Source organism: Prionailurus viverrinus, chromosome A2 (genome assembly GCF_022837055.1).
Source record: "Prionailurus viverrinus isolate Anna chromosome A2, UM_Priviv_1.0, whole genome shotgun sequence".
In the NCBI taxonomy this organism is placed as follows: domain Eukaryota; kingdom Metazoa; phylum Chordata; class Mammalia; order Carnivora; family Felidae; genus Prionailurus; species Prionailurus viverrinus.
The window spans coordinates 164,285,893-164,312,506 of NC_062562.1; the positions used below are offsets into that span (position 1 = coordinate 164,285,893).

At 55.4% G+C, this 26,614-nt stretch overlaps 1 protein-coding gene and 1 pseudogene across 7 annotated transcripts in view; both read right to left on the reverse strand.

The window, feature by feature from the left end:
- PRKAG2 (protein kinase AMP-activated non-catalytic subunit gamma 2) overlaps nucleotides 1–26,614 on the reverse strand; it is a 262,042-nt gene that overhangs the window by 185,415 nt on the left and 50,013 nt on the right. For 2 of the 7 annotated variants that reach the window (XM_047849310.1, XM_047849308.1), the window contains exons 1-2: nucleotides 14,424–14,558; nucleotides 2,115–2,186 (exon numbers count right to left, since the gene is read on the reverse strand). In XM_047849310.1, the coding sequence (XP_047705266.1) occupies nucleotides 2,115–2,186; nucleotides 14,424–14,540 (189 nt within the window). In that variant the 5' untranslated portion in view covers nucleotides 14,541–14,558. Of the gene's footprint in view, nucleotides 1–2,114; nucleotides 2,187–14,423; nucleotides 14,618–26,614 lie in introns of those variants that run through there. The other 5 variants (XM_047849311.1, XM_047849309.1, XM_047849312.1 and 2 more) reach the window with 4 other exon arrangements.
- LOC125161149 (transmembrane protein 126A-like) lies at nucleotides 19,015–26,139 on the reverse strand (annotated as a pseudogene).

The window sequence follows — 26,614 nt, forward strand, 5'->3', positions numbered from 1 at the left end:
GGCTCCTGGGACGCAGGGGAGGCTGTGGGTGTCCGACTGTGTCCACACTTCTCCGCCCGAGGAGCCTGGCGGCCCCTCGGTGGCCCTCTGTGGCCACCCTCACGTCCACGGAAAGGGCTAGATGTCAGCAGAATCGAAGCCACGCTCCCCTTCACAGGGGTGTCTACGCTTGGAACTGGATTGCTAACACGAAGGGGCAGAATCAGGCAGGGGAGGAGGGCAGCCCTCCCAAGGCATTTTGGAAACTCTTCTCAGCAGTGGCCTAACTCTGCTTCTCAGAAAGGCCGACCTTATGTCCAAATAATTCGAGGCTACTGGAGTCTAATTGAAAGGAGGATTGCCAGGGTTCGAGGTCAGGGGAAGGGAACGCCTGCCCTCCGGGGACGGGGTGAGGGTGGCAGGGGGGAGACCGAGGGATGGCCTTCGGGAATCAGGATCAGCGGGAATCCCAAGCTCCCCGCCCTGTCCACATTCTTCTGCCGGCCTTCCATCCGAGGCCTGTCTCCAGGCTACATCGGGCCACAGATGTAGGGCAGAAGCACCTTCCCAGCTAACCAGCACTCCGGTCCCTCCGTGTCCCGTGCCCTTGTCAGACCATCTGGAACAATTCACTACCTTCTCAGGAGTCCGGGCCTCCTCTCCCAGCCAGGCCATGGGCTGTTGAGGCCCATGTCCCAGACGTCACCATTGCCAATGTCCCCCGGCATTCCAAGGACACGCTGGGGGTGCAATAAACCCTCATGGTCCCTTTCCGCTCCCAAGTCGTGCATTTGTGACAATGACTTTGCTCTGGAACCTTCTGGGAGCCACCAAAGTGGGGGCCGGCCGGGCTGGGTGAGGCCTCAGTCCTCGCCGTGTATCTTCACCGCATGCAAGGTTCCGCCTCAGATTTTTCACCTCGAGGATGGGCTTCCTGGCGTCCAGCCCCTGCGAGGAGGAAGACCCGCCCTGCAGCCGCAGACCGTGCCCTTCCGGGCTAGGAACTCCGTGGCTCCTTCCTGAGGGCATCCTCTGAGGGGCTCTTCGGGCTGGGCCACGGTGACCGTTAATCAGATCGTTGGTTCGGTCGGGACAGGTTGCTGAGGCCAGCGGAACCCCGCAGGCCTAAACCAGGCTATGCTGCCTTAACTGTGTGCAATTCAAAATGCTTAGAGAACAGGCTAGCCCTCCGCCCTGGAGCTCCGGCCCCAACCCCGGGCTGTACCCAGAGCCGGAGTCGTGCGGCCCGGTACATCCGTGCCAAGACACTGCCCACGGCACCCGTGTGGCTGGGCCCCTCCTGAGGTCCCTTCCCCGCCCCGGGGCCGTGGGTAACAGGGCCCGGGAAGAACTTGCTGCCCAGCTCTCTGCCCCACCCTCGCTCCTGACGGCCGGCCGCCTCGACCTCCCCTTTCGCGCCGCGCGCCCACTGACGCTCACAGGATACACACTTCTTGTCGGCGGCCTGACCCCACGCGGCTGTCAGCCTTGCCGAGACACCGGCTGACCAGCGGGGCAGGGTTGGCAGTGAGCTAGACAGAGGCAAGGAGAAGTGGCCAGGAGACCAAAGGGAAGGACGGACACCCGGAACGGAGGGCGGGGGGGGGGGGGGGGGGCGCTGTCCGTGACAGGACGAGCTGAAAGCCACAGATGGTCTCCGAATCTCCCATTTACTGATACTTTGAGCCTCTTCTCTTTGCTTATTGTTGATCTTCCACATTATCTCGGACTCCTTTGGGGAGACAAGGGGGGGCATGGCTGAACCCAGAGGGAGGAGAGAAAGGGAAAAAGCCCAGGAGGCTCTCAAATTAGAGAGCCGCAAGTGTGAGGGGCATGGCCAGGTGAGGTGGGTCATCCCAGCAGCGGCCAGGTGCACCAGCGGGTAAGCAGCGGGGACTGCATGTGGGAGCACAGGTGCATGTGCAGGTGGGAGTGTGGGTGGATGAGCAGGTGGAAGTATTAGTGGATGAGCAGGTGGGAAAACAAGCGGATGAACCAGTGGGAGCACAGTGGATGTGCGGGTGGGAGCACGGGTGGATGTGCAGGCGGACGTTTGTCTTGGGCTCTCACCGAGGGAGTCCCACCTCAGTGGCACCCCAGGTGAGCCGTGAGATGTTGTGAGAAAGGTGGCTTACCTTACGAGAAGCATGCTTTTCTGAGCTCTCCAGGTCTCCGTCCAGGAGAGGCATGGCAAAGGAACTCAGGTCCTAGGATGGAAAGAGAGCATGTGGTCAGCGGAGTGGCCCTCGGGTGCCCACCCGGCCTCATCCAGGGGCCTCACTGACTCTGTGTGTGCATCGCCACCCCCTCCTAAGTCCTCCGTAAATACGGACCACCAGGGAGGGGTGTGGATGTAAGCGGAGACAGAGGACGGGGCACCACATGCCAGCTCCCTCTAAGATCGGGAGGGAGATCCAGAAGCACGTCCAGCAGGAGAACATGCTCACATTCCTTTCCAGAACAGAAGGCCACTGCCCCCCACCACCCCGGGGAAGGGGTGAGGAGAAGAGGCTGGGACTAGAGGCAGGAGGGAAAATGCCCCAGGACGAAAACGGCCGTGCAGGGCAGGACTCTCGGTGCCCTGGGGAAAGGCTGATGGGACAGGACCTCGTGTCAGGACACAGAATGTGGGGCTCGCGGCAGGGGTCCAGGACGCGCGTCTTCCTGGAGAGATGATGGGGGCTGGTGGCGGGGAGAGCCGGGCTGGCGGCTGGGGCGCAGTGCTCAGTGAAGCTGGGTGGCACGGTGGCACAGAGGGGCGGCGGGGACCCACACGCGGCATCACTCCACTCTCAGCTCTGCTCCTCCTTCCCCTGGTCTCACCTGACGGATGCCCTCACACCCCGGGAAGAAGCCCCACGTGGGAAGTCCAGCAGGAGAACTTGCCTGTGTCCTTAACCTTTCTTTTTTCCCTTTTTCGTTGTGGCAACATACACATACCACAGGACTTACAATCTTAACCACTTTGCGTGTACAGCTTGGGAGCATTAGGTGCATTCACACCGCGCAGTCATCACCACCATCCATCCGTCCCCCGACCCTTCTCATCTTGCAAAAGGGAAACTCTGTCCCCGTGAGACAACTCCCCATCCCTTCCCCCAGCGCCTGGCACCCAGCATCCTACACTGTGTCTCTATAAATCTGACTACCCCAGTACCTCGCGTAGGTGGAATCATGCAGTATTTGCCCTCCTTCTGTGACTAGATTATTTCAGATGTTGTAGCCGGTGTCAGAGTTTCTTTCCTTTTAAAGGTGAATAACAGGCGTGCCTGGGTGGCTCGGGCCATTGAGCGTCTGACTCCTGATTTCAGCTCAGATCGTGACCTCGAGGTCGTGGGATCGATCCCCGCATCGGGGTCTGCACTGACGCTGGGGTACTCTCTCTCCCCTCTCTCCGCCCCTCCCCCTGCTCACATGCACACACACTCCCTCTCGCTCTCAAAATAAATAAATACACATTTAAAAAGTGAATAATGCTCCATTGTATGGGCGGGCCGCATTTTGCTTATCCATTCAACCGTCAGGGGACCCTTGGGTTGCTTGTACCTTGTAGCCATGGAGAAACGCTGCCGTGAACATAGGTGTTGAATCACGCCCCCCTCCCCCAAACCCGCGGGATGGAGTTCTAACTCCCAGAACCTCAGAACGTGACTGTATTTGGAGACGGATGTTCCCTCTTCTTTGGAAAGATGCCTGCTCAGGAAGTCCTTTGGCCATTTATTAACCAGGTTGTTTGCTGGTGATTTGGTGGGAGTTCTTTATGCATTCTGGACGCCAGCCTTCTGTCGGATGGATGCTTTGTGCATATTTTCTCCCATCCTGTAGGTTGCCTTTGCACTCTGGCGATCGGGTCCTTTGATGCCCAGAAGCTCGTAACGTTGAGGTCGTCCGATCTATCTGTTTTTACTTTGTTGCATGTGCCTTTGGTGACATGATGAAGACTTTGCTGCCAAATCCAATGTCAAGCGTCTCTTCCCCTGTGTTGTCTCCTAAACCTTTTCTAGGTGTAGCTGTTACACTGAGGTCTGAGGTCCGTTCTGAGTCAGATTTTCTCTATGGTCTAAGGTGAGGGCCCACCTTCCCTGTTTTCCAGGGGTATATTCATGTTCCCAGCACCATGCATCCAAAAGACTGCCTTTGGGGCCCCTGGGTGGCTCAGCCGGTTGATTTCAGCTCAGGTCCTGGTCTCACCGTTTGTGGGATCGAGCCCTGAGTCGGGCTCTGCAGCGACAGCACAGAGCCTGCTTGGGATTCTCCCTCTCCCTTTCTCGCTACCCCTCCCCCTCTCATGGTTTCTCTCTGTTTCTCCAAAAATTAATAAAAAAAAAAAAGAAAGAAAGAAAGAGGGGCATCCGGGTGGCTCAGTCAGTTGAGGGTCTGACATCGACTCACGTCATGATCTCCTGGTTCGTGAGTCCAGGCCCTGCGTCGGGCTCGCTGCTGTCAGCCCAGAGCCCGCTTCGGATCCTCTGTCCCCCGCTCTCTCCGCCCCTGCCCTGCGTGTGCTCTTTCCCTCACTCAAAAATAAGTAAACATTTAAAAAATGAAAGAAAAGACGGTCTTTTCCCACTGAATGGCGTTGACACTTTTGCTACACATCTCAGCTTGGCCACACATGTGAGGGTTTCTTCTGGGCTTTGTATTCTATCTCAGGGGGCCGCATGTCTGTCTTCGTGCTGGTATCACGTTGATTCGATGACTACACCTCTGTAGTAAGTTTGAGATCAGGAACTGTGAAACATCTCACTTTGTTCTTCTTTTTTTTCTAACATCCATTTATTTTTGAGAGAGAAACAGAGCGCAAGCAGGGGAGGGGCAGAGAGAGAGGGAGACGCAGACTCCGAAGCGGGCTCCAGGCTCCGAGCTGTCAGCACAGAGCCCGACGCGGGGCTCAAACCCGTGAACAGTGAGGTCATGACCTGAGCCAAAGTCGGACGCCGAACCAACTGAGCCACCCCAGGCGCCCCTGTGTACCCAGGCTTTCTTGTAACCCATTCTGTCCCCGCCACCCTTCTTGCTGCTGGGGTCCAGGTCTGTATCCTCCTCCCCCAGCTCTCTCTGGGGCTGCCTAATTGTTCTCTGAGACCTTCAGCCCCACCCCCCTCAGGCCATCTCCAAACCTCTGCTTGAAGAGTGATCCCTGAAAACGTGGGTCTCATTATGCCGGCCTCTCCCCTGGCACCCCAGGGACTCGGCAATGGCTCCCACCCCTGGTTGACCAGTGCGTGCTGATGAGCTCTTACGCGTGCAGATTCCAGACTCAGCCTCCCTGGTGTTGAGGTCCGTGGTCTCGGGCCTGGTTGCACTTGGGGAGCTTGGGTCCCGCGGTGGAAGGGAGCTGATCCATCGACGGTGCAGTCCAGGCATCTCGGTGATTGGGCCGGCAGCCCGGGTGGAGGGCCACAGCTGACTGCCGGGAGGAGCCACGGTCAGGAGCCCTCATCCGGGCCCTGCAGTCTCCAGACCGGGCCCCGTGGATCCGCCGACCTCCGCAGCCTTGTTTCTGATGTGCTTCTCTGCAGCCTTGTTTCTGATGTGCTTTTAAAACCCCGTCTCCCTTCAGCAAGTTCTCAGGCAGGCTGGTTTTTCCAATCGCGGCCGCGTGTCTGTGGACACGGTCCGGAACGCCGTCTCAACTCCTCACACACCTCACTTCGAGGCTGCTCTTTGGCCGCTGTCCACCCCCTCCCAGGAGAACAGACCCTGCTTCACTCTAGTCCCTCCAGGACAGCGCTGGCCTCTAGCACAGAGCCTGCCCCAGGGCCGTGCGTGAATGGCCAGTGCTAGCCAGCACTGTCCCCAGCTCCTCACCCGCTTTGGTCTTCCCGCCCCCCACCACCCCCAATCCTGGTTCACACGGCGAACTCCTAACCTATATGACGGGACTTGGCGTGCCGTATTAGGATCGTTTACGAGTCTGTTTCTCTAACTAGGCTTTGCGTTCATCAGGGGCAAGGGGAAAGCTAGTCCCACTTTCCGCCTTGCAATTGCCGGGCACACAGCGGGCACACGGCACCGTTCGGATCAGCACCCCCTCCCCTGGGCAGCCAGCGGGGAGGGGGGGAGGGGGGCACGCAGTCTGTGCCCACGAGCAGGCCCCACGCGGCTGCAATTCTCTGGGAAGTGAGCAGGAACACGGTGTGGGATGCTTATCTCCTGTTTTAATGAGTACATTCCTCTCCGGTTTCAAATAATCATTACCCTCCAACATTTGTGCAGTACGGCGGTCTCCACACGCAGAAGCCTTCGCACAAACACTCATTTGTTCCTTGTGGAACCATCACGCTCTAGCAACTGAGGCCCCAGTGGCTAAAGGACTCACGTTAAGACGGTCTGGGAACGGGAGAGACCAGAATGCTGGGCCGGCTCCTGCCGCAGGTGGCCCGTGGCCACGGGGGGCCGCCAGGAGGGGTCGCAGCGGGTCCCCCGCCCCTATTTCTGACCAGGGGGAGCTCACGGAAGTCCCAAGCCATCCGACTGCTGCGGTGTGTCTGCTCAGTCAAGCATCCCCACAGGGAAGTCCCTTGGCATGAGTGGCGGGCTTTGCTGGAAGGTTCCTCCGCCCCACATTCCATGACGCTAATCTTGGCTCTCATCTCTCAGAGCTCCCCAAGAAACAGCACACACCTGGGAGACCAGGCATGGGAAAAATCTCGAACTGCAACTGCGGCCACAAGGCTATCAGCTGGTGGAATAACGGGAGGCCTGGCCTCCGAGCTCAGCTGACATTCCAGAAGGTTCAGGCTCCTGGAACTTCCCGTTTACGGGCTTTCGAAATTTTAAATTCCCACCAGAGCCTCACCCTTTCCTCACCGATTTCTCTTCTCCTCGCCGTCCCTGAACCTCCGTTTCTGGTCTGCCAGCCGGTCAGGCCGCCCGCGGTGCCAGGTGGGCACCTTGCTGGGCCATGTCGAGGCGCTAGGAGACATTTAAGACCTGGTTGCGGCCAAGAGACTCTGGGATCGTCATCAGCCGCACACGCTATAGCCTAGACCTTGACCGCAGGCTCTGGAGACCACTGCCAGGGTCTCTGGGGAAAGTGAATTTTCAGGATTTGGGCTGATAAAGTCGCCTGTCGGGAAAGCATAAGGATAAAAGAGAAAAGACCTAAGTTTGGAAAAATCGCTGAGATGTGAGCTGACCTTAAAAGTAGCTCATTTAGGAGGCGCGCCTGGGGGGCTCAGTCGGTTGAGCGTCCGACTTCGGCTCAGGTCATCATCTCGCAGTTCGTGAGTTCGAGCCCCACGTCGGGCTCTGTGCCGACAGCTCGGAGCCTGGAGCCCATTTCAGATTCTGTGTCTCCCTCTCTCTCTGCCCCTCCCCTGTTCATGCTCTGTCTCTCCCTGTCTCAAAAATAAATAAATGTTAAAAAAAATTTTTTTTTAAGTAGCTCATTTAGGGGTGCGGGGGTGGCTTAGTTAAGTGTCCGACTTCAGCTCAGGTCATGATCTCATGGTTCGTGGATTCAAGCCCTGCATCAGGCTCTGTGCTGATAGCTCCTCTGTCCCCGCCCCCCACCACCCCTCTCTGCCCCTCCCCTGCTCATACTCTCTCTCTCTCAAAAATATATAACCATTAAAAAAAAATAGTTCACTTAACCCCCACAGCCCCATCCCTACCCTCTTCAGAAATTCAGGCAAAAGCCAACATTCTACCACAAAAAAGGTATCGGCAACAGAGCTGTTATTAATCTGCCCTTAGCGTGTCCTTGTTAAACCTTTCTCTGGTCCTTAGGGCGGCCCATACAAGTAGGGAAGGCAAGCGGTACCATCCCAGTCCACAGATGACGATACTGAGGGTCAGAGAGGTTAAGCCACTTGCCCGAGCCAGACAGGCGGACAGTAGCAATCAGGCCCTGCAGCCCCGGGGCCACGCACTCCCGCTCAGAGCTCTTTCCGCTCAATCCCACCACCTCCTTGCGATGGCTCAGCTCCGCGAACAAAACCCAACTCGGTATCAGAGGCTGGGAAGACGCAAACTGAGTATCCTTGGCACAGCGGAACCTCGGGGGACAAGAAAGAGGAGTGGGGGTTTGTACGGTTCAGCGCTTCAGCCCCAAGGCAGCTTATGACGCTTTCTCTTGAAGGCCTACTGTTCATCAAAAGCAATTCACGCTGATGTCGCCAAGAGCGGCGTCCCATCACCGAGTGCCATCGCTCCACATGCCGGCATGCCTACGCTTCGCATAGTTTGGGGGCCAGTCCCCTGCCACGCGTCCCGAACCCCAGAAGATAATGGATTTTATACCGTGCCCAACTGACTTATGAATCCCTGAAGGACAGGGGCTGTCTTACTCATATTTTAGCCTCGAGCGTAGGTGCGAGGTAAGTGCGTATCGATCGGGTGAGGTTCTGACCTTTTGGTCTTACAAAACTCCTTTGTTGATGCAGCTGGGATACCCCAGGAACAGTCCTGACGAAGGCACAAACACAGGACAAACAGAAAGGCTGCCAATGTCAGGGGCCCGTGGCCTGCACCTGAGGGCCGGCCAGGGGTTTTAAATATCAGGGTCACAATAGGACATTCCTGTGCAATTAGCAGCAGGCTGATTCCTACTGAGGAAGGAACACATCTAGGATGGTTTTCATTCTCCGCTCCCACTGAGCAGACCCGAGTACACAGGGCACCAGCGACATCTGGAGCCACCCCAGGCTTGGGAAGGGCTGGTGATGGGCACAGCCGGGTCCCACGTCCCTCCGCACGCAAGAACACGACCCGTGTGCAAGGAAGGAAGGAGCCAGAAGGCTGAGTTCCAGCCCCAGCTCTGGACTGGGTGGGGGGGGAGGGAGGGAGGGAGTCTCAGACACGTCTGCATTCAGCTTCTCATCTGTCAAGTACGAGGGATTAACCGGATAATTCCAGAAGATGCCTTTCAGCTCCCGCGGTCTGGGTTTTTCTCGCTGAACTAAATGTCATCCTGGGATCAGGAACCCCGTCAAGAAGTAAAATGTACCCTCTCACCTTCTACGATTCGTCACGAACATAATTTTCTTCTATTCTCAGGCTTCTAAGTCATCTCCCCCGCCTTAGAAACTCCGGGTTTGGGGGCAGGGTGTCCATGAACATGGGCTGCACCTGCAGAGGGGCGAGGGCACAGCCATGCTCCCCGTTGATGCCTCAGAGAGGAGGTGGCGATGAGCCAGCCGCACTTCTTTCTATCTTGACGTGACTTTCCTCTGCCTCCTAAGTGCTAACCTTCTGTCTATCCCATTGGTTTCTGAGGCCCCTCTATCTTAAGCACCCGGGTCATCGACACAAATGCCAGGCGCGTCCTCATGGATGCTTGGCACGATTCCAGGAAGGCTGTGAGCGGCACCCTCAGAATCACCGGTACTCGGTCACTCAGGTTCCACACGGAACGCGCCTGCCCTGCCCGTGTCCCCGACTCTCCTCGTCCCCGTCACGCCAAGGGCTGCTGCTCACGTGATTTAGCCTCGTCTGTGTCTCATCTGCTGTGGCTTGAAGTTCACCCCTTGCGGTGAGGGCCTTGGCAAGCACCTCAGGTGGGAGGCGCGAGTGAGGTGTCTCCAGATGGCCTGGGTTAGCGCCATCCCTCAAAGCCGCCCAACGGGCAGTTCTTGGTACCAACGTGGGGGGTGGCGACCAGAGCCATGGTCAGTTGGGGCCTTTGGAAAACATTCACGTTATATAACCACTCTCCGAAAAATAAGGAACAAACCCTGCATCGCTGGAACTCGGCAACAGGGGAGGGCCAGGGGCCAAATTCGGCAAAGCCTAAACTTAACTCTCGGAGAAGTTCCAGAATTCTTGATTTTCCACAGAGGACATCGTGGTTTCTGACTGCAGTTGGAGAGGCTTCCTGATGTGAAAAAGACAAGAAAACCGCTCCTTTTCCCGCCTGCAGCCACCCTGCCTGCCCCATGCCCCCCACCTGGGGGTCCCGACTGATTCGACAGCTGGTTTGGGCTCCCCCACCCGCTGCCCCGGGGCCTCGGTGCCAAGGAAAGTACTTGGGCCCCTGCGCCGAGCTGGCCTTTCTCCAAAGAAAGGAGCCCTGGGCCCCAGGAGGGGCGGGAGCATGGCGGCCTGACCCTGCCCCGTGCTGAGGAACTACCCTGTCCTGCGGCCGTCCCCAGTTCCTCGCCCGGCGGCTTCTTTGGCACGACAGAAGCACCAGCCGGGAAACCGTTCTCTCTCCAGAACTCCCCCTCGTTTTAGCCTCCGGGAGCCTCGGTTCTTCACTCTGTCAGGTGAGGCCACTGGCCGGGGGGCCACACCTGTCCTCGGGACTGGGGACGGCACAGGTGCATCACCGGGACACCCCCCCCCCCCACCGCCCGCCGCGTCCCGGGTCAACTGTCAACCTGGAAAGCCCAGGTGGCCTGTCACGTTCCACTCGACCGCGGCCTGAAACGAAGCTGCAAAGGTTCTGCAGACGTCGGCTGTCCCTCCTTGTAACGAGACAGCAGGCCCGATCCCCTCCCCACGGCGAAGGACAGGGTGACAGACACCTCGTGCGCAGCCCTTCGAGGGAGGGATTACCAAGGGCCAGCTGCTCCTGGTCTCCTCTTGTTTAAGAGGCAGCTGGGCCTTGCCCTGCCTCGTAAGCAGCCTTTGCTCGACTATTGCTACACGGAAGCTCGGAAGGGCCCCACGGGCGCCTGGCCTTACGGCTGAGGACGCCGTGCAGAGGGAACTGGCTGGTGCTCTGGAAGGTCTGAGGGCCCCCGGTCCACATTCCCGGGGTCCCCTCCCCGTCCCTCCTCACTCGGGCCCCCAGAGTGACCCCTGAGAGGCACATGTCCAGGCCGGGTTGAGTCCAGCCTCTCTCTGTTAACCACCGAGCATTAGGAGCTGGAATCAACCCCGTTTCTTGCTGTCTCCGAGCCCCCGGCTCCTCCCAGAAGAAGGGAAGAAGGAGGGCAGGTGGGGAGGAGGCTCCAGGGGTCTGAGTGGGCTCAGGTCGGCCAGGAGGAAGTCTCGGTCATTACCATGGTGGGGGGGGCTACCCACAGGGACCACCTGGGTGGCAGGTTGCTGCCTCAATCCAGAACAATCCATATCTCCACGGGGGGGTATTTCCTGCCCAAGCCTGGCGATGGGAGGTGGGAGATGTCACAGAAGGGGGAGCTCTGGGCTCGGCCGACCTAGTGCCATCAGGGAATCTGCGATGCGTAATTTTATTGTCATTTTGGCCGGGCCAGAGGCTCCAGTGCCTCAATCGACCACCAGTGGAGGTGTTGCCGTGAAGGTCCTTGTAGATGAGCATCTACGGTCTGAGATGACCCTCCGTGACGTGGGTGGGTTTCACCCAATCGCCCAGTTTTGCCCTTAGAGCAAAACCTGAGGTTTCCAGGGGCGCCCGGGGGGCTCGGTCGACTAAGCGTCCGACTCTTGATTTCGGCTCAAGCCACGATCTCACGGTCATGGGATCGAGCCCCGCATCAGGCTCTGTGCCGACAGCACGGAGCCTGCTTTGGGAGTCTCCCTCTCCCTCTCTCTGCCCCTCCCTTACTTGCATGCACTAATGCACCTTCTCTCTCTTTCACTCTCAAAAAGCAAACAAACAAAAAAAACCAAAAACGCTGAGCTTTTCAAAATTAGTAGGAATTCTGCCCCAAGACCTCAGCACCAGCTCCTGCCTGAACTCCCAACCGTCACCCCACCCTGTGGATTTAGGACTCAAGAGTCCCACAGATGAGCTAAGTCCTTAAAACAAAACCCTTTGTGTGTGTGTGTGTGTGTGTGTGTGTGCGTGTGTGCGTATGTACATTATGTATTATGCACACCTAATGTATTAATTTGTAATCATTTATATTAAGGGCATATAACATAGATGTGTGTATTAAGGGTATATTGCATACCCTTATAATATACATATTATCTTGGCTGCCTCTGGGAAGGAGAGGGGGGCCACTCGGGGGAAGGGGGGCTCTGTACACACAGCTGAGCCTTCACTTCGCCACAAGAAATCCCCAAAGAAAATAGCTGGAGGCGGGATAGAGACGGATAGGAAAGGGTTTCCATCCCAGCAGAGTTGAGTGGAAAAACAGGAAACAGCCCAAACAGGCCTATTTTTACTGTCCTGGGGAACACGTGCCACACGCGAAGGAGAGCAGCAGACTCAGAAAGGCCCCGCTGTCCCATCATAGCCTCATCTGTTCACGCCTCACCTTCGAGATGAAAGCAGTCACTCTTGCGTCACTAGCCGGGTGAGCGCCGTGCGAATTTCCCCCGGGCACCTGCTCACGCTGCCCTGGTCCCTCCCACACCGGCAGCCGGTTGACAGCAAGGACCTCGTCTGGTTCACCTGAGTGACTCATTCCTCCACAGTGCCAGGCACGCAGCAAGACTCGAACGGGAGTCTGTCTTTCCCCCCAAACGAAACGGATACTGGAAAAGGCGCTCATAAGCTCATTCATACTGAGGTATAAATGACTGATCACAGCTCAGAGTGCGGGAAACACCCAGATCTTATGAAAAGGAAATGATGTTCTAATGGGCTACCTCGGACCGCTGGGCCCTTCTGAAGGCAGGGGCAGACTGAACACAGGAGCCATCTGTGACAGGAGGGACAGCCCTTAATCCCAGCGCTGTTTTCAGCCCTGGCATTTCGCTATTCTACGGAGACAAATCTTAAGATAGGGTTTGAAAAGACCAAGTCTGGGTTTCTGGAGAGGCTTTATTGACTCACACACACACGAAATGCCAAGCCACCAACCGAGACTGTGCTATCCTTGGCATTGAACCCTCCGTGGGGGCCACACACTGCCTGGCCAGCTAGGGAACTATAATTACGGGGCTCCCACACTCTGACGTCCCCTTCCTGGAGCAGAAAAACCAACCACGAGGGAGAGTGGAGGTGCTTCTGGGTGCATCCCACAGACCCAAATGGCCCTCCGTCACACCTGAGCCCCCCACCCTGCCTGGTGCCCCCCACAAGCAGCGCTTGGCACCGCAGGGGAAATCAAGCGGGTTTGGTCCAAACTTCAAGAGGGGCATCATAAATCTGAGTAGAACTGGGCACCCAGGGAACATTTCCGTAAGGTCACAGTGCCGCTGGCGGGCTCTGAGACACGCCCTATGCAGGAGCATCTGGCACGAGCATCGGGGCTCAGAGAGACCTCATTTCTGCCCCCAACCACCTACCCAGCGAGGCTCTGGGGCTCCGCCCAAGAGCTGAGCGGATACCTGCAGGGTTTGGGGCTCAGAATTTTCAGAGTATGAAACGTCCATATCGATGACACTGTGTCCCAAATGAGCCCTCCCCCTTTCTGCAGGTCCCGCAAGGATTCCCCTCCATCCTGCTCCGGGCCACCAGGTTACGGACTGAAAAATACGAGGAGTTCAGAGTAAGCAGCCAACACCAAGGACGCAAAAAGAATTCAAGGGCTTCCTGCACTAGGCATAATGAAGGGAGCTGCTTTCATTTGTCCCTCCTGGCTGCTCTAGGAGCACCTGGCTGCTAGTTTTTTCTTTTTTTAATGTTTATTTTTGAGACAGAGAGAGCACGAGCGCACAAGCAGGGGAGGGGCAGAGAGACGGAGACACAGAATCCGAAACAGGCTCCAGACTCTGAGCCGTCAGCCCAGAGCCCGACGCGGGGCTCGAACTCACGCGAGATCACTCGAGATCTCGCGAGATCGTGAACTCACGGACCGCGAGATCATGACCTGAGCCGAAGTCGGACGCTTAACCGACTGGCCCGCCCAGGCGCCCCCTGGCCACGATTAGTTTTCAAACGAACAGTCCAAACCCATCAGTGGATCATAAAATCGACTTAGTTGACTACACAACCACAAAAATGTGAATTAGAACACAATAAGGGTGCCTTTCATTGTTTCATAAACTTTTTGATTACGCACACACAGACCTAGAATAAAATGCGCGTCTGTCCTGGTCGGAGCCTTCGGACCTCCCCTCGTATTTTGCACCCGGAAACAGGCATGGAGTAAAGAGAGAACCACGTCTCTCTACTGTCGTGGGAGGTGGGCAACTCCTTCCCTCCCCCCCTCTTATCCAACCCCGTGCGTCCCTCCCCTGCCCTGTGAGCCGTGGGCACTGCTGCTGTGACCCAGCGTGGGCAGCCTGGCTCCTGCCACCCCCAGACCCAGAACGGGAGCAACCCCCCCCATTGAGACCCCCTCAGAGTGGTCTCTGTCAGCACCTATACCCACCCCCTGGGTGGGCCAGGCCTACGCACGCCCCCCTGGTCTCCTGACACCTAAATCCAGGGAAATCATGCAGTGAGAGCATGTTACAGCTGGAAAAGTTCTCAGAAATCTCCCAAAACAATCAATCCCCTCCTGCCCCTGGGGGAGTAATGGACGCCCAGAGACATTCGACTCAAAGCCGCCTTGCACAGTCACGAACCAAATCCCGGTATTGCAACTTCTAGCAACTTCCGGTCACACTATGCTCTTTTTAGCCGATGGTGACTTTCTAGCATCTGTTTCTATTACGTAAGGTGACAACAAAAATACCTCACGGAGTCCCGTTGCGAGGCAAGCCTGGGGCGTGGGCCTGGCCGTCCTGGGCCCGCGGTGAACGTCAGTCCTGATCCACGCACGAGGTGTTTTCCAGGGTTGGCCTTTCTGCATCTTTCCTCCGGCACCAAAGCTCTTGTTCCAAAGTGCGCTTCTTGGTTGTTCGTCAGCGTGGTGTGAATTTGTTACTTCCCGGAACCCTCCACACCTGTGTCACGGCCATCAGGGTGAGCAGCCGCTCCAAGAACCTTCCAGAGCCACAGAAGCCTCGGTGTCCCGCTGACTGAAGGCTGATGGGCGCTCCGCACAGAGGGGCTCCAGTTGCCAAAGCAGCTGGAGCAACGTGGAGGCCAGCGGGGCGGGGAGCTGGTATCTGCCCGCTTCTGCTTCCTTCCAGGGCCGCACCTGCTGGGGGCCGCGTCAGGCACATGCCCCACAGCTCCACGCGGGAAATCAGAGTTTTCAGGTGGAACAGGACTGCATTGGGAGCACGCCGCACCCTCATCGCCGCTCACGACCACAGAGGGTGTCAGGGACCCCATCTGGGCCAGAGGTGCCCACCGGGTGAGTTAATGACACTCAAAATGGCCAAGTAAACTAGCTCTTTTTTTTTTTTTTTTAATTTTTTTTTTCAACGTTTATTTATTTTTGGGACAGAGAGAGACAGAGCATGAACGGGGGAGGGGCAGAGAGAGAGGGAGACACAGAATCGGAAACAGGGTCCAGGCTCCGAGCCATCAGCCCAGAGCCTGACGCGGGGCTCGAACTCACGGAGCGCGAGATCGTGACCTGGCTGAAGTCAGATGCTTAACCGACTGCGCCACCCAGGCGCCCCTAAACTAGCTCTTTTTAAAGTGAAGTTTTTGGGGCGCCTGGGTGGCGCAGTCGGTTAAGCGTCCGACTTCAGCCAGGTCACGATCTCGCGGTCCGTGAGTTCGAGCCCCGCGTCGGGCTCTGGGCTGATGGCTCGGAGCCTGGAGCCTGTTTCTGATTCTGTGTCTCCCTCTCTCTGCCCCTCCCCCGTTCATGCTCTGTCTCTCTCTGTCCCAAAAATAAATAAAAACGTTGAAAAAAAAAAATTTAAAGTGAAGTTTTTGGTCCAGTTTACTAATTTAGCTCTCGCTGTCAGAAAAAAAAAAAAAAAGGAAAGGAAGGAAGGAAGGAAGAAAAAAGGAAAGAAGGAAAGAAAGAAAGAAAGAAAGAAAGAAAGAAAGAAAGAAAAAAGAAAGAAAGAAAAAAAGAAAAAGAAAGCAAGCAAGCAAGCAGCTGGGGCACCTGAGTGGCTCGGTCAGTTAAGCAGCTGATTCAGCTCAGGTCATGATCATGAGGTTCATGAGTTCTAGCCCCACGTTGGGCTCTGTGCTGACAATGCAGAGGCTGCTTGGGATTCTCTCTCCCTCTCTCTATTCCTCCCCCCTCCTCAAAAAAAAAAAAAACCATTAAAAATATGTTTTCAAAAAGCCACTGATTGGTGGGAATGCAAGCTGGTGCAGCCACTCTGGAAAACAGTATGGAGGTTCCTCAAAAAACTGAAAATAGAACGACCCTACGACCCAGCAATTGCACTACTAGGCATTTATCCACGGGATACAGGTGTGCTGTTTCGAAGGGACATATACATCCCCATGTTTATAGCAGCACTATCGACAAGAGCCAAAGTATGGAAAGAGCCCAAATGGCCATCGATGGATGAATGGATAAAGACGATGTGGTCTATATATACAATGGAGTATCACTCGCCAATCAGAAAGAATGAAATCTTGCCATTTGCAACTACGTGGATGGAACTGGAGAGTATTACGCTAAGTGAAATTAGTCAGAGAAAGACAAAAATCATACAACTTCACTCATATGTGGACCTTAAGAGACAAAACAGAAGATGAACATAAGGGAAGGGACACAAAAATAATATAAAACCATGGAGGGGGACAAAACAGAAGAGACTCATAAATACGGAGAACAAACTGAGGGTTACCGGAGGGGCTGTGCGAGGGGGGGATGGGCTAAATGGGGGAGGGGCACTAAGGAAGCCGCTCCTGAAATCATTGTTGCAGTAGATGCTAACTAATTTGGACATACGTTTAACAAAATAAAAAAAATAAATTAAAAAAAATAATAAAATAAAACAACATGAGAAAATCAGAAAAAAAAAAAAAAAAAGAAGAAGAAAAGCCGCTGATTGGGCCTATGCCCCCTCTGTGACAGGCCCCCAACCCACTCTGTCAACTGGAAACTCACACCCCATCTCACACCCCAACTGGAAACTCACACCCACATCGCCCTCAGTTTCCTCATGGGATAGGAGGTGTGCAGGCTCAAACTCCAGAGATCCTCTAAGGGCCCTCCAAGACTCCCAGTTCCGTTCTAGGCCATTCCCTTCCCCAGCCCTGTGACGAAAGGGATCCTTTCGACACACCTGGGTTGGGCTGCCCCCGCCCGGCCTGGGGTCCGGCTCCAGAGGCATCAGGACAAACGCCAATAAGTCAGAGCCAGCATGGGGTTGGGGGAGGGAGAAGAGGCAGAGCCCCGGGCATTTTTAGGGCATCTGGCTCTGGCTGACACTGTCATGGTTAGCCTGACATGTGTCCAGACCCACAGAACGTACCACACCAAGAGCGAACCCAAGGTCACCTCTGGGCTTCAGTTAACAATCGTGTATTCATAAAGGCTCATCGATCGTAACAAACGTACCTCTAATGCAAGTTGTTAACAATGGGGGATACCGGCCGGGGGGGGGAGAGGAAGGTGGTGTGTGAGAATTCTCTGTACTTTCTGGACAATTGTTCTGTAAATCTAGAACTGCTCAAAATGGGTCTATTAATGAAAAAAGAAAAAAGGCAGGAGCGAGAAATGGTTAGAGATGGCTTTGACGCCACGGCCAATCGAGCACCCATCACACTGGGCCAGGCCACCCGCCCTCTGCCCTCCGTAACGGAAGACGGAAGGGAGCCTGCAATCTGGCTGAGGGGCCTGCCTGCAGCTCCCCGGGAGGCTCGTGCATCACTCCACTAGCAGACAGGGGCTGGAGCGCGGTCACCTCACCCCACGTCCACGGCTCTCAGGACTTCCGGAAGGCAGGGGAGCAGGTGCGCTGCACATGCCCAGACTCTGGGCCAAGTGGATCTTGTCTAAGGCCTCCAGGCAGAGAAAATAAATGAGATAAGGGGGTTAGGCAGCAAGAGGGCCAGGAAGTTCTGAGAGCCCAGGTCCCCTCTCTTAGGCCGAGCCGGCCAGTGTGGACCCAGGGGTGAGGTCTCGGGCCTTCTAGCTCCAGATGGAAGCAGGTGCCAGCCCGAGTCACCAGGCAGCCTCAGAATGTGTGGAGTGGATGGACAAATCCCAGCGCCAGGCCGGAGACCGAGTGGGCACCCAGAAACTCATGGTTCCTGGCCGGGGCCTCAAGGCCACAGACCACAGCGCGAACGAATCCAAACAAGGAATTTGCTAGGTTTTTTGTTTTTTTGTTTTTTGCTGCCAACAAGCCCATTCTGTTCTGGAGGGGCTTGTTATGTAAGTAGGGGAGGGAAGAAAAATGCTGGACGGGAGGCCAAAGTCACCAGAACAGCAGAAACTTTTAGATCAGCTGCTGCCACGGCAGGGAGTCAGGTAAACACCGGGGTTGTTTGTGGCTTTGCTTTTTCAAGGAAGGGAGAAAAAAAAAAAAAAAAGCCTGCTTTTCATATCCTAAGAATTGGGCTAAAAGCCATGATCTCCTCGGAGGACCCGGTCACTGAGATGTCCCCGGGTGCAGCATGCGTCCCCAGGCCACCCGTGCCTCCCCGTGGGCCGGCATGGGGCTCGGAAGAAGCATGTCCTGAGCGTGTCCTCTGAATTTCTCATCTGGTCCCTGCTAGAATGCTTTGGGACTTGTATTTCTCGCTGAAAAAGCACAGGGATTCTGGACCGGGTCGTGTAGGGATATTCCAAAGGCCAGGGGACCCCCTGGGATTGCCTGTCCCTTAGCCAGGCCAGACCCTTGTTTTCGCTGGGGGTCACGACCAGTGTGCCCTTGAAGCCCCTGGACCACGTATCTCTCTGCCCTTTGTATCTATGAGGCCCTAGGGGCGCCTCCCTCCACTCGCCAAGCACAGGGCCTCACGCCCCAGGTCCCCGCGCCCAGAGTGGGTGGACTTTGAGCTTCCGGGACCGCCGTGGGGGTGATCTGGGAGAGCGGCTCATCCTCGGGGAGGTCCAGGGAGCAGAAAGGGGACCCCCACAGGCAGAGGGGAAACCGGGACTGCCAGGGCCGCTCTCTGCTGTCATCGCTGGTGCCCACTGCCCCGTTTTCATGGTTTAAAGACAGGATAACAAGAAGGTGTAGTTCTCCCTGGTCGGTGTGCCCAGCCTGGAGAACGGAATAACGCTGAACGAGAGCCTTGCTGGCTGAAACCTCCAGGGTCCCCCCTGCCCGGGGCAGAAGTTCCCGTACCCCTCGCCTGGCATTCAGTGCGCCCAGGACACCGGTAACTGGCCTACACGCTGTCGCCAGAACCTTGAATTCTTAAGGTTATAACCTAGCAATGATTTTTTTTTTCATACATTACAATTTTATTTGGGGGGGGGGGAGGGCGGAGGGTTACACATTTGTTTAACCTGGGCCGGGTTCGGGTAACTGAAGAGCCTTTCCAAAATTAGTTTATATTGACCTCGATCCCACGCGTGCTGCAAACACAGTCTGGAGCAAAATGGGAAATAAAGACATCTTTCTAAAGACGGGCTTGGAAATTCTAATCCGGCAAGTTGTTTCCTTTCCCTGGGAGCAGTTGAGTCCTTTCTGACTCATAGCTGGCTGCCAGGCCACCATTCACAGGGAATAGCCGAGAAACCAGCGAGTAGACCACCAGAAACGAGACCAACCAATCCACCCTGCGTTAGGGTACGGGCTTCACAATTCAAATCCCCTGTATTCATGGGTAAATTTAAAAAACCTTTGGGGGCGCCTGGGTGGCGCAGTCGGTTAAGCGTCCGACTTCAGCCAGGTCACGATCTCGCGGTCCGTGAGTTCGAGCCCCGCGTCGGGCTCTGGGCTGATGGCTCAGAGCCTGGAGCCTGTTTCCGATTCTGTGTCTCCCTCTCTCTCTGCCCCTCCCCCGTTCATGCTCTGTCTCTCTCTGTCCCAAAAATAAATAAACATTGAAAAAAAATTAAAAAAAAAAAAAAACCTTTGTACGATGCATGCATAGTCAACAATGGGATCCCTGCCATCGGCAAGCCAGCGGCTATACGAGCCTGTGTCACGTTTAAGATGCGTTGAAAAAGACTATTTGCTATTTTTAAAAAACGTTTATTTATTTAGAGAGAGAGAGAGAGAGAGCACGAGCAGAGGAGAGGCAGAAAGAGGGAGAGAGAGAGAATCCCCAGCAGGCTTCACGCCCAGCACAGAGCCCAACGTGGGGCTCAATCTCACGACTGTGAAGTGACGACCTGAGCCAAAATCAAGAGTTGGACGCTTACTGGATTGAGCCACCCAGGCGCCCTAAGACTATTTGCTATTAGACCGCAGAAAACAGCATTAAGTCCAATATAGGTTGATCCGTGTCCAAGCAGATTGCTTTCTGCTCCTGGAGGTTGGTTAATTTTTCTGGTGACGATATTAAAAACCAAATTTTCCTCAACAGCGTCACCTAGCTCATGCTTTTCCACCTGGAGCCTTATCCTCCTCACAGTAGTCAGCGCCTCCAAAGGTCTTCCGCGGCCACGCGGGGGCTCACTCCAACCTTTGCTCAACTAGCCAGAGCACAGCCATCTTTGGTGGACACGTGACTCAAGTCCTACACATGATGATGGTAAAGGTGGCATTTAGGGGCGTTTGGGTGGCTCAGCTGGTTGAGCATCCATCCAGCTCTTGCCCTGGGCTCAGGTCATGAGCTCACGGTTTGTGGGACGGAGCCCCGAGCTGGGCTTTGTGAGGACAGGGAGGAGCCTGCTTGGGATTCTCTCTCTCCCTCTCTCTCTGCCCCTCCCCCCACTCACACTCTTTCTCTCTCTCCCCAAAACACATAAACTTAACGAGTTTAAAAATACTCAAGTGTGGCTCATGAAGTCAAAACGATGCATCAGGAAAAGTTGGGCATCTACCCTTGGCCCCATCCATGATGCACCCCCAAAGGAACCACTTTGAGCACAGAGATTTTCCCGGTGTCCGGGGCACGCTCCTTTGGATGGAACGTTCTAGCTGCAGCAGCCCCCGTGGCAGTGAGAGTTTCTGATCTTTGGCCACGATGACAAGGCGGTCACGGGAACTTTGCGCAGTCTTCGTGTTTCTAGGATACGTTCCCAGAAGTGTGACTGCTCAAAGTGCCATGGGCGTGTGATTTCTGGGCAATACCGCGACCCGTCCTCCTCAGGACCGGGCCGTGCTGCCCTCCTGACTATGGCACAGGAGGGGGGTCTGCTTCCTTTGTAGCCTCACCAACAGATGACACTGTCAAACTTCAGATGTGTGTGTCATTATTTATTTATTCATTTATTTTTTTGAGGCAGAGAGAGAGTATGTGTGTGTGCAAGCGGGGGAGAGGGGCAGAAGGAGAGGGAGAATCTTAAGAGGGTTCCAGGCCCAGCACAGAGCCGGAAACGGGACTCGATCTCACAACCAAGGGATCATGAGCCCAGATCAAGAGTTGGATGCTTAACTGACTGACCCACCCAGGCGCCCCATCCAACCTCAGATTTTTGCGGGACCCTTGAGAAATGTCATCTGTGTCCCCTCCTGTTTAACCGTTTGCTTTAACCTTTGGTGTGGCATCCAGTGGAGTTGGTGCTTGGGTTAGTAAAACGTGGGACAGCCTTTCTCCAACTGCAGGGTCCTGAAATCCACACAGTCCAAACAGGCTTTGTTGTCGTTGTTAATAAAACGGAACAGAGGGGCGCCCGGGGAGGCTCAGTTGGATAAGCGTCCGGCTTCGGCTCAGGCCATGATCTCACGGTTCGTGAGTTCGAGCCCCGCGTCGGGCTCTGTGCTGACAGCTCCGAGCCCGGAGCCTGCTTCGGATTCTGTCTCTCTCTCTCTCTCTCTCTCTCTCTCTCTCTCTCTGCCCCTCTCCTGCTCATACTCTGCCTCTCTCTCTCTCTCTCTCTGTCTCAAAAATAAATAAATGTTAACAAAAAATAAAATTAAATAAAAAAATAAAGAAATGGAATAGAACCGGTGCTCTGGGAAACTTGCCTTATGGGGAGTATATCCAACCGGCCGTGATGTGACCTCCTCACTGTGGCCCAAGTTGAAGGGAGCAGGCTGCAGATGAGGGGCCGGGCCCACAGTCTGCGTCTTGGTGGTGTGGCAGTCTGCCCCTAAGAGGGCCTCCGTGCACGGCTTCCCTCCCTGCACACACACGCCACCCCCACCAAGAAGCTGAGTCCACATCCTTCCCTCCCTTGACCTTGGGCTGTTGTGATCAACAGAGACACAGCCACAGGATCACGTGATAAGAAGCCCGGTGGTTTATCTCTGGATCTTCTGGAATCCGCCCTGGGGGAAACCAGCTGTTAAAGATCCAACTGCCCGGAGACCACCCTGCCGTGGGGAAGCTCGAGCCAGCCAGGTGGACAGGCGGCACGGAGAAAGAGCCACCAACCAGCCCAGGCACCTGACGCAGGGCGAAGAAACCTTGAGAGCGCTCCGGCCTCAGCCGCCATCTGGCTGAGGGTGCGCGAGGAACCCCACGTGAGAACTGCTGGGCTGAGCCAGGCAACCTCCAGACCTGTGATGACTCCAAACTATACTTCTTTTTTTACTGCTTATTTATTTATCCTGAGAGAGAGAGAGAGAGAAAGAGCACGTGTGTGCATGTGAGCAGGGCAGGTGCAGAGAGAGAGAGAGAGAGAGACACAGAATCCCAAGCTGTCAGCTTGGAGCCCGACTCAGGGCTCAATCCCACGAACTGTGAGATCGTGGCCTGAGCCGAAATCAAGAGTCAGACACTCAAGCGACTGAGCCGTTTGGGTGCCCGCCCCCACCCAGCCAGATTTCTCAATTTGGGGTGGCTTGTGATACAGCAATGGATGGCCAGAAAACTACGTAATCTCGTGAAAGCTAATTCCTCCGCACCTCAGTTTTCAAATCCACAAAGTGGGAATCAGAGGAGTTCCTACCAGATTAGGAGCTAACATACATAAATATGCAAACGTGGAACACCTAGGGGCTAACGTATAAAGAGGTTGTGGGGAAATGCTGCCTATTACATCAAAACACTTCCCTGATTTTACAGGCAGGATGCCATTATTTAGGGGCAACATGCTGTTACTGAGCCCAGAAAGGCGGGGAGGGATGTAGGTTGGGGGCTTCCGGTCTAGGGTGAGACGCTCCTGCGGCGGTTCCAGTGTGTCAAAACGTGGAAAGGAAGCGCGCACGTGCCCATGGCCGCATAAACAATGAGGACAGACAGTCCCCTGCTTTCACCTGGAATGTCATCGGCTCTGATGACACTGATTATCTCCGGCTGATCAGGAGGCTGCTCTCAGGACTGGCTAAATGCAGAAGCTAGCAGCAAATGCTTATCAGACAATCTTTTAAAACTCAGGATGAAAGGGAGAAACCACAGAGGCGTCTTGGGGGGATTTTTTTTTTTTTTTTTTTAGTATGTTAGAGCCGCTGATGTACTTATTCATTTAAGTAGCGTCCGTGGGTCTGGAATTGTGCCACATACGGGGCATTCACAGATAAGACACACACCCCTCCGCCGTGTCAAGATGGGGCTGGGGGAGGGGACAGAATGCAAAGGGACACGAGGGACCTACAGGGCGCGTCCTACATCGTGAACATGGCTCTGGTTGCATGCCTGGGCACATCACCATCTGCCTAACTGCATACTTAAAATTGGTGAATTTTATTGCATGGAAACTATAGGTCAATAAATCTGACCACAGGGTGACCCCCACCAGCCACCACCCATCCCCATGCCATAGGGGAGAAAAAAAAAAAAAAGAAGAAAGAAAATCACACAATCTGCAGAACACAGGGAAGATGTCTGCGCTATTAATCCTGGAATATTGAGTGTGCTTTTTCATGCAGTGGGAGTAGAATTTTCAGGAAGCAGCTGTGCAGTGTGGGTGATAGTTGCACTTTATTTGCAGCAAAATTCTCTGGTTTCAATCGCCCTCCTGGTGACAAAGCACCTTATTACACTTGTCAGATAGGCGCACAGTTGTCCCTTCCTCCCTTACCTGGGATCTGAAGACCCGGCCTGTCACGTTCCAGAACCCAGCCCAGACACATGCAGTGACTACCGATCTAGGGAAGAGAGATTTGTTGGACACCAAGAGCCCAGTTTCTCCCAAAGGTGAATCCCCAGTATGTGAGGTGTCACAGTCCTGTGGGGGTGCTTAAATGTCCTATCCTTTATCTGGCTCCTTTATCTGGCCCTTTATCTGGATCAAGGCAATACTTAAATGACAACCATGAGAGACAACCCATTAAAATGAATCCCTTCTCTGAACTGGTAGGTCACTGGATTATTAATCTCATAAAAGGACCCTGAAGGCCTAGGAGAGAAAGGAGAGAAACCCAGATGGGGCAGAGATGGCCAGGCAGAAAACGTGCTTGGAGCAGGCCAGTGTGGGGGCCACGGGAACAGGGAGCCTAGACATAAAGGAAGGCCCTAGACGTGGGGAAGGCGGGGGGGGGGGGGGGGGTGCCCAGAGACACTCAGGGGCCGAGGCTGTGACTTCCTGCCACTACTAACTACCCCCTTCCCTCCAGCCATGTGGCTAGTTTAGGGATCACTAGCGCAGAAACCACGGTTGGATATTTAAATGTGATCGAGAAGGTTGACCACAGCTGGCTTAACTCCACCCGACGTCCCCACTCACTGGCACTCCAGGTTCTGTCGAAGTGGCATCACTGAGACCCTAAACGTACCTGCAGTGTCAAGACTGGGTGATGTCAGGTTTATTTCATTGTTAAGCACGTTTTATAGTACTCTAATTTTTTTTTTTTTTTTTGACAGTTAGCATTCCGAGTAAGACACAGCTTTCGAGACTCTGGATTAGCCACAGTCCCCAGGCATCTGGAACTATTGAAAAATACTCTTCGGATTTTTCATATACTTTTTTTTTGCAATGGCACCATGATTTCCTTATCTATCCCCATGCATGAAATTAGAGAAAGCCGATTTGGGGGGAAACTGTTAGACCTGGTATCTTGGTAGACCTTGGGCAAGAAGGTCTAGAATCTTCTTTTCAGGTGAATGAGCCCAGTCGATAGTCCAGATTCCTCTCTCCAGCCTGACACCGGTCCTCAGTGCGTGTAAGATGCTACCAAGGGCCTCTGAGCTTCCCGGTCAGTAGGCGGGGGTGGGACCCAGGAATGCGCATTTTAACAAGCCCCCAGGCCACCCTCTGAGAAACACTGGGGGCTCTGGTCCATTGCCAGAGGTCTTTCCTCCCCACTTAGGAGAGAGCAGGCGCAGGGGTGACGGTGGGGTGGGGTGGGGCATGGTCCTCGGCTACCAAGTAGGGATCTGGGGAAGAAGAGGAGAAGGGGAAAAACAAATCCTGTATACAGCGGCGTGGCCCGGTGCCCTCTGTCTACGCGGCCAGGAGAAGGAACAAGCCCTTCTGGGGAGAGCCGCCAGGTGGCCGCTGAGAAGGCCTGGAGGGGCGTCCTGACACTACCCCAAGGGAGGCATCCCCGGGGCCCTGCACGGGGAGGCACCCAGAGCCCCTTCCCGGACCCCAGGCCTGCTGGAGCGAGGCCCCTCCTCTCCTCCTCCAGGACCCGCCTTTCTCTCCGAGCATCCCCCCGAAGTTTTTGTTGGAAGACCAACTGGCAAGCGCATTTCAAGGCTCTGTGATTTGAGCAGATAAGTGTGGGATGAGTCAGAGCGAGTGGGGTGGAGACAGATGCCGGCGGCCAGCTCTGAGCCAGGCCTGGCCGTGCTGGGTAAGCGCCCGGCTCTGGTCTTGGCCTTGGCCTCGCATGAAGGGCGAATCCCACCAGGGGATACGGGGCTCTGGGGTTCGGAGTGGAAAATCTGTTCAAACGGATGAATCCCCAGCCCCTCCTCCACACCCCCCTGCCCTAACTCGTGCAGCAGCAGCCGCCTCATTAAGAGGCCCTCGCACACCTGTTAGAGGCCAAAGCCGTGTGATTGAGGGGTCCGTGAGGGCGCCTGGCCGGGCCCGCCCCCCTCCCCCCCCCCCCCCCCCCCCCGCGTCTGGGTACTGGAAGTTTCCCTCTCATCTTCATTTGCTGGGCCTTACAAACATACGGTTCCTGCTCGCTACTAAAATGCAGACACCCCTCCCAGGACCCACGGCAGGTCGGCTCAGTCTTGACTCTGAAATAGGAACGCCCCTCCGTCTTCTGAGCCTGTCACATACCCTCTCAGGAGTGTCCGTTATCCAGAAAGCTCACCTTTGTGGAACCACGTGTTTCCTGCCCACGCTGGGTAGGGGACGGATCAGGTACCTGTGATGGCACTTTCAGGATTAGGGTTAACTGGACTTTCTGGATAAGCAGAAATCATCCTTCTGATCCCTATGGGCGAAAATCCTCAACCGTCTTGACACGTCTCAAAGCTTTGCTAAGCGCGTGGTGGGCGGGATTTAGCCGTCAGGTGGCCACGCTTTGTGCAAAGCACCAGGACCCCTGCCTCCCCCGGCCCCGGAGCCGAGGGCAGGGACCAGCGGTGCAGCCGTGAGGCCCCGGGTCAGACTCACACTCTTCCGGAAGGAGTCCTTTTGCTTTCGTCCCTCCTACCTTGGGTTCTGTCATCTTCGTTCCTTCCCAAGAGGGTCCCACACCCAATATGGTTCACATGGTTCACGGACGACTCCGCGGGCTGCTCCCGGTCAAGGGGAGGGTTGTGGACCGTCCCTGCGCTAAGTGAGGGTAACATTCTGCCTGTTCCCTCACGACCTTTCCCCGAACGCAGGCCACCCCAGCTCCGCCCTCCACCCTGGAAGTCTCCAGGGCCCCAAGGGCCCAGACGGGTCAGCCCCACGTTTACTTCCAGCCATGAAAATGTGACTCCGAATGTGCCGCAGCCGACGGAACTTGCAAATCACAGAGAACGCCTGCACTTAAGGTCAAATACGTGAGCTGTGCGGGTTATGCGAAGAGGAGAAGGCCCACTGAGTTTTCTGAGGCCCGGGACTGCCTCTTACCTCTCCTTAGCTCCCGACTCGGTCCCTGGCTCTCTCTCCAAAAAACAACGAAACCCTGTCCTAGGGGCCCTCGGATCATAGCA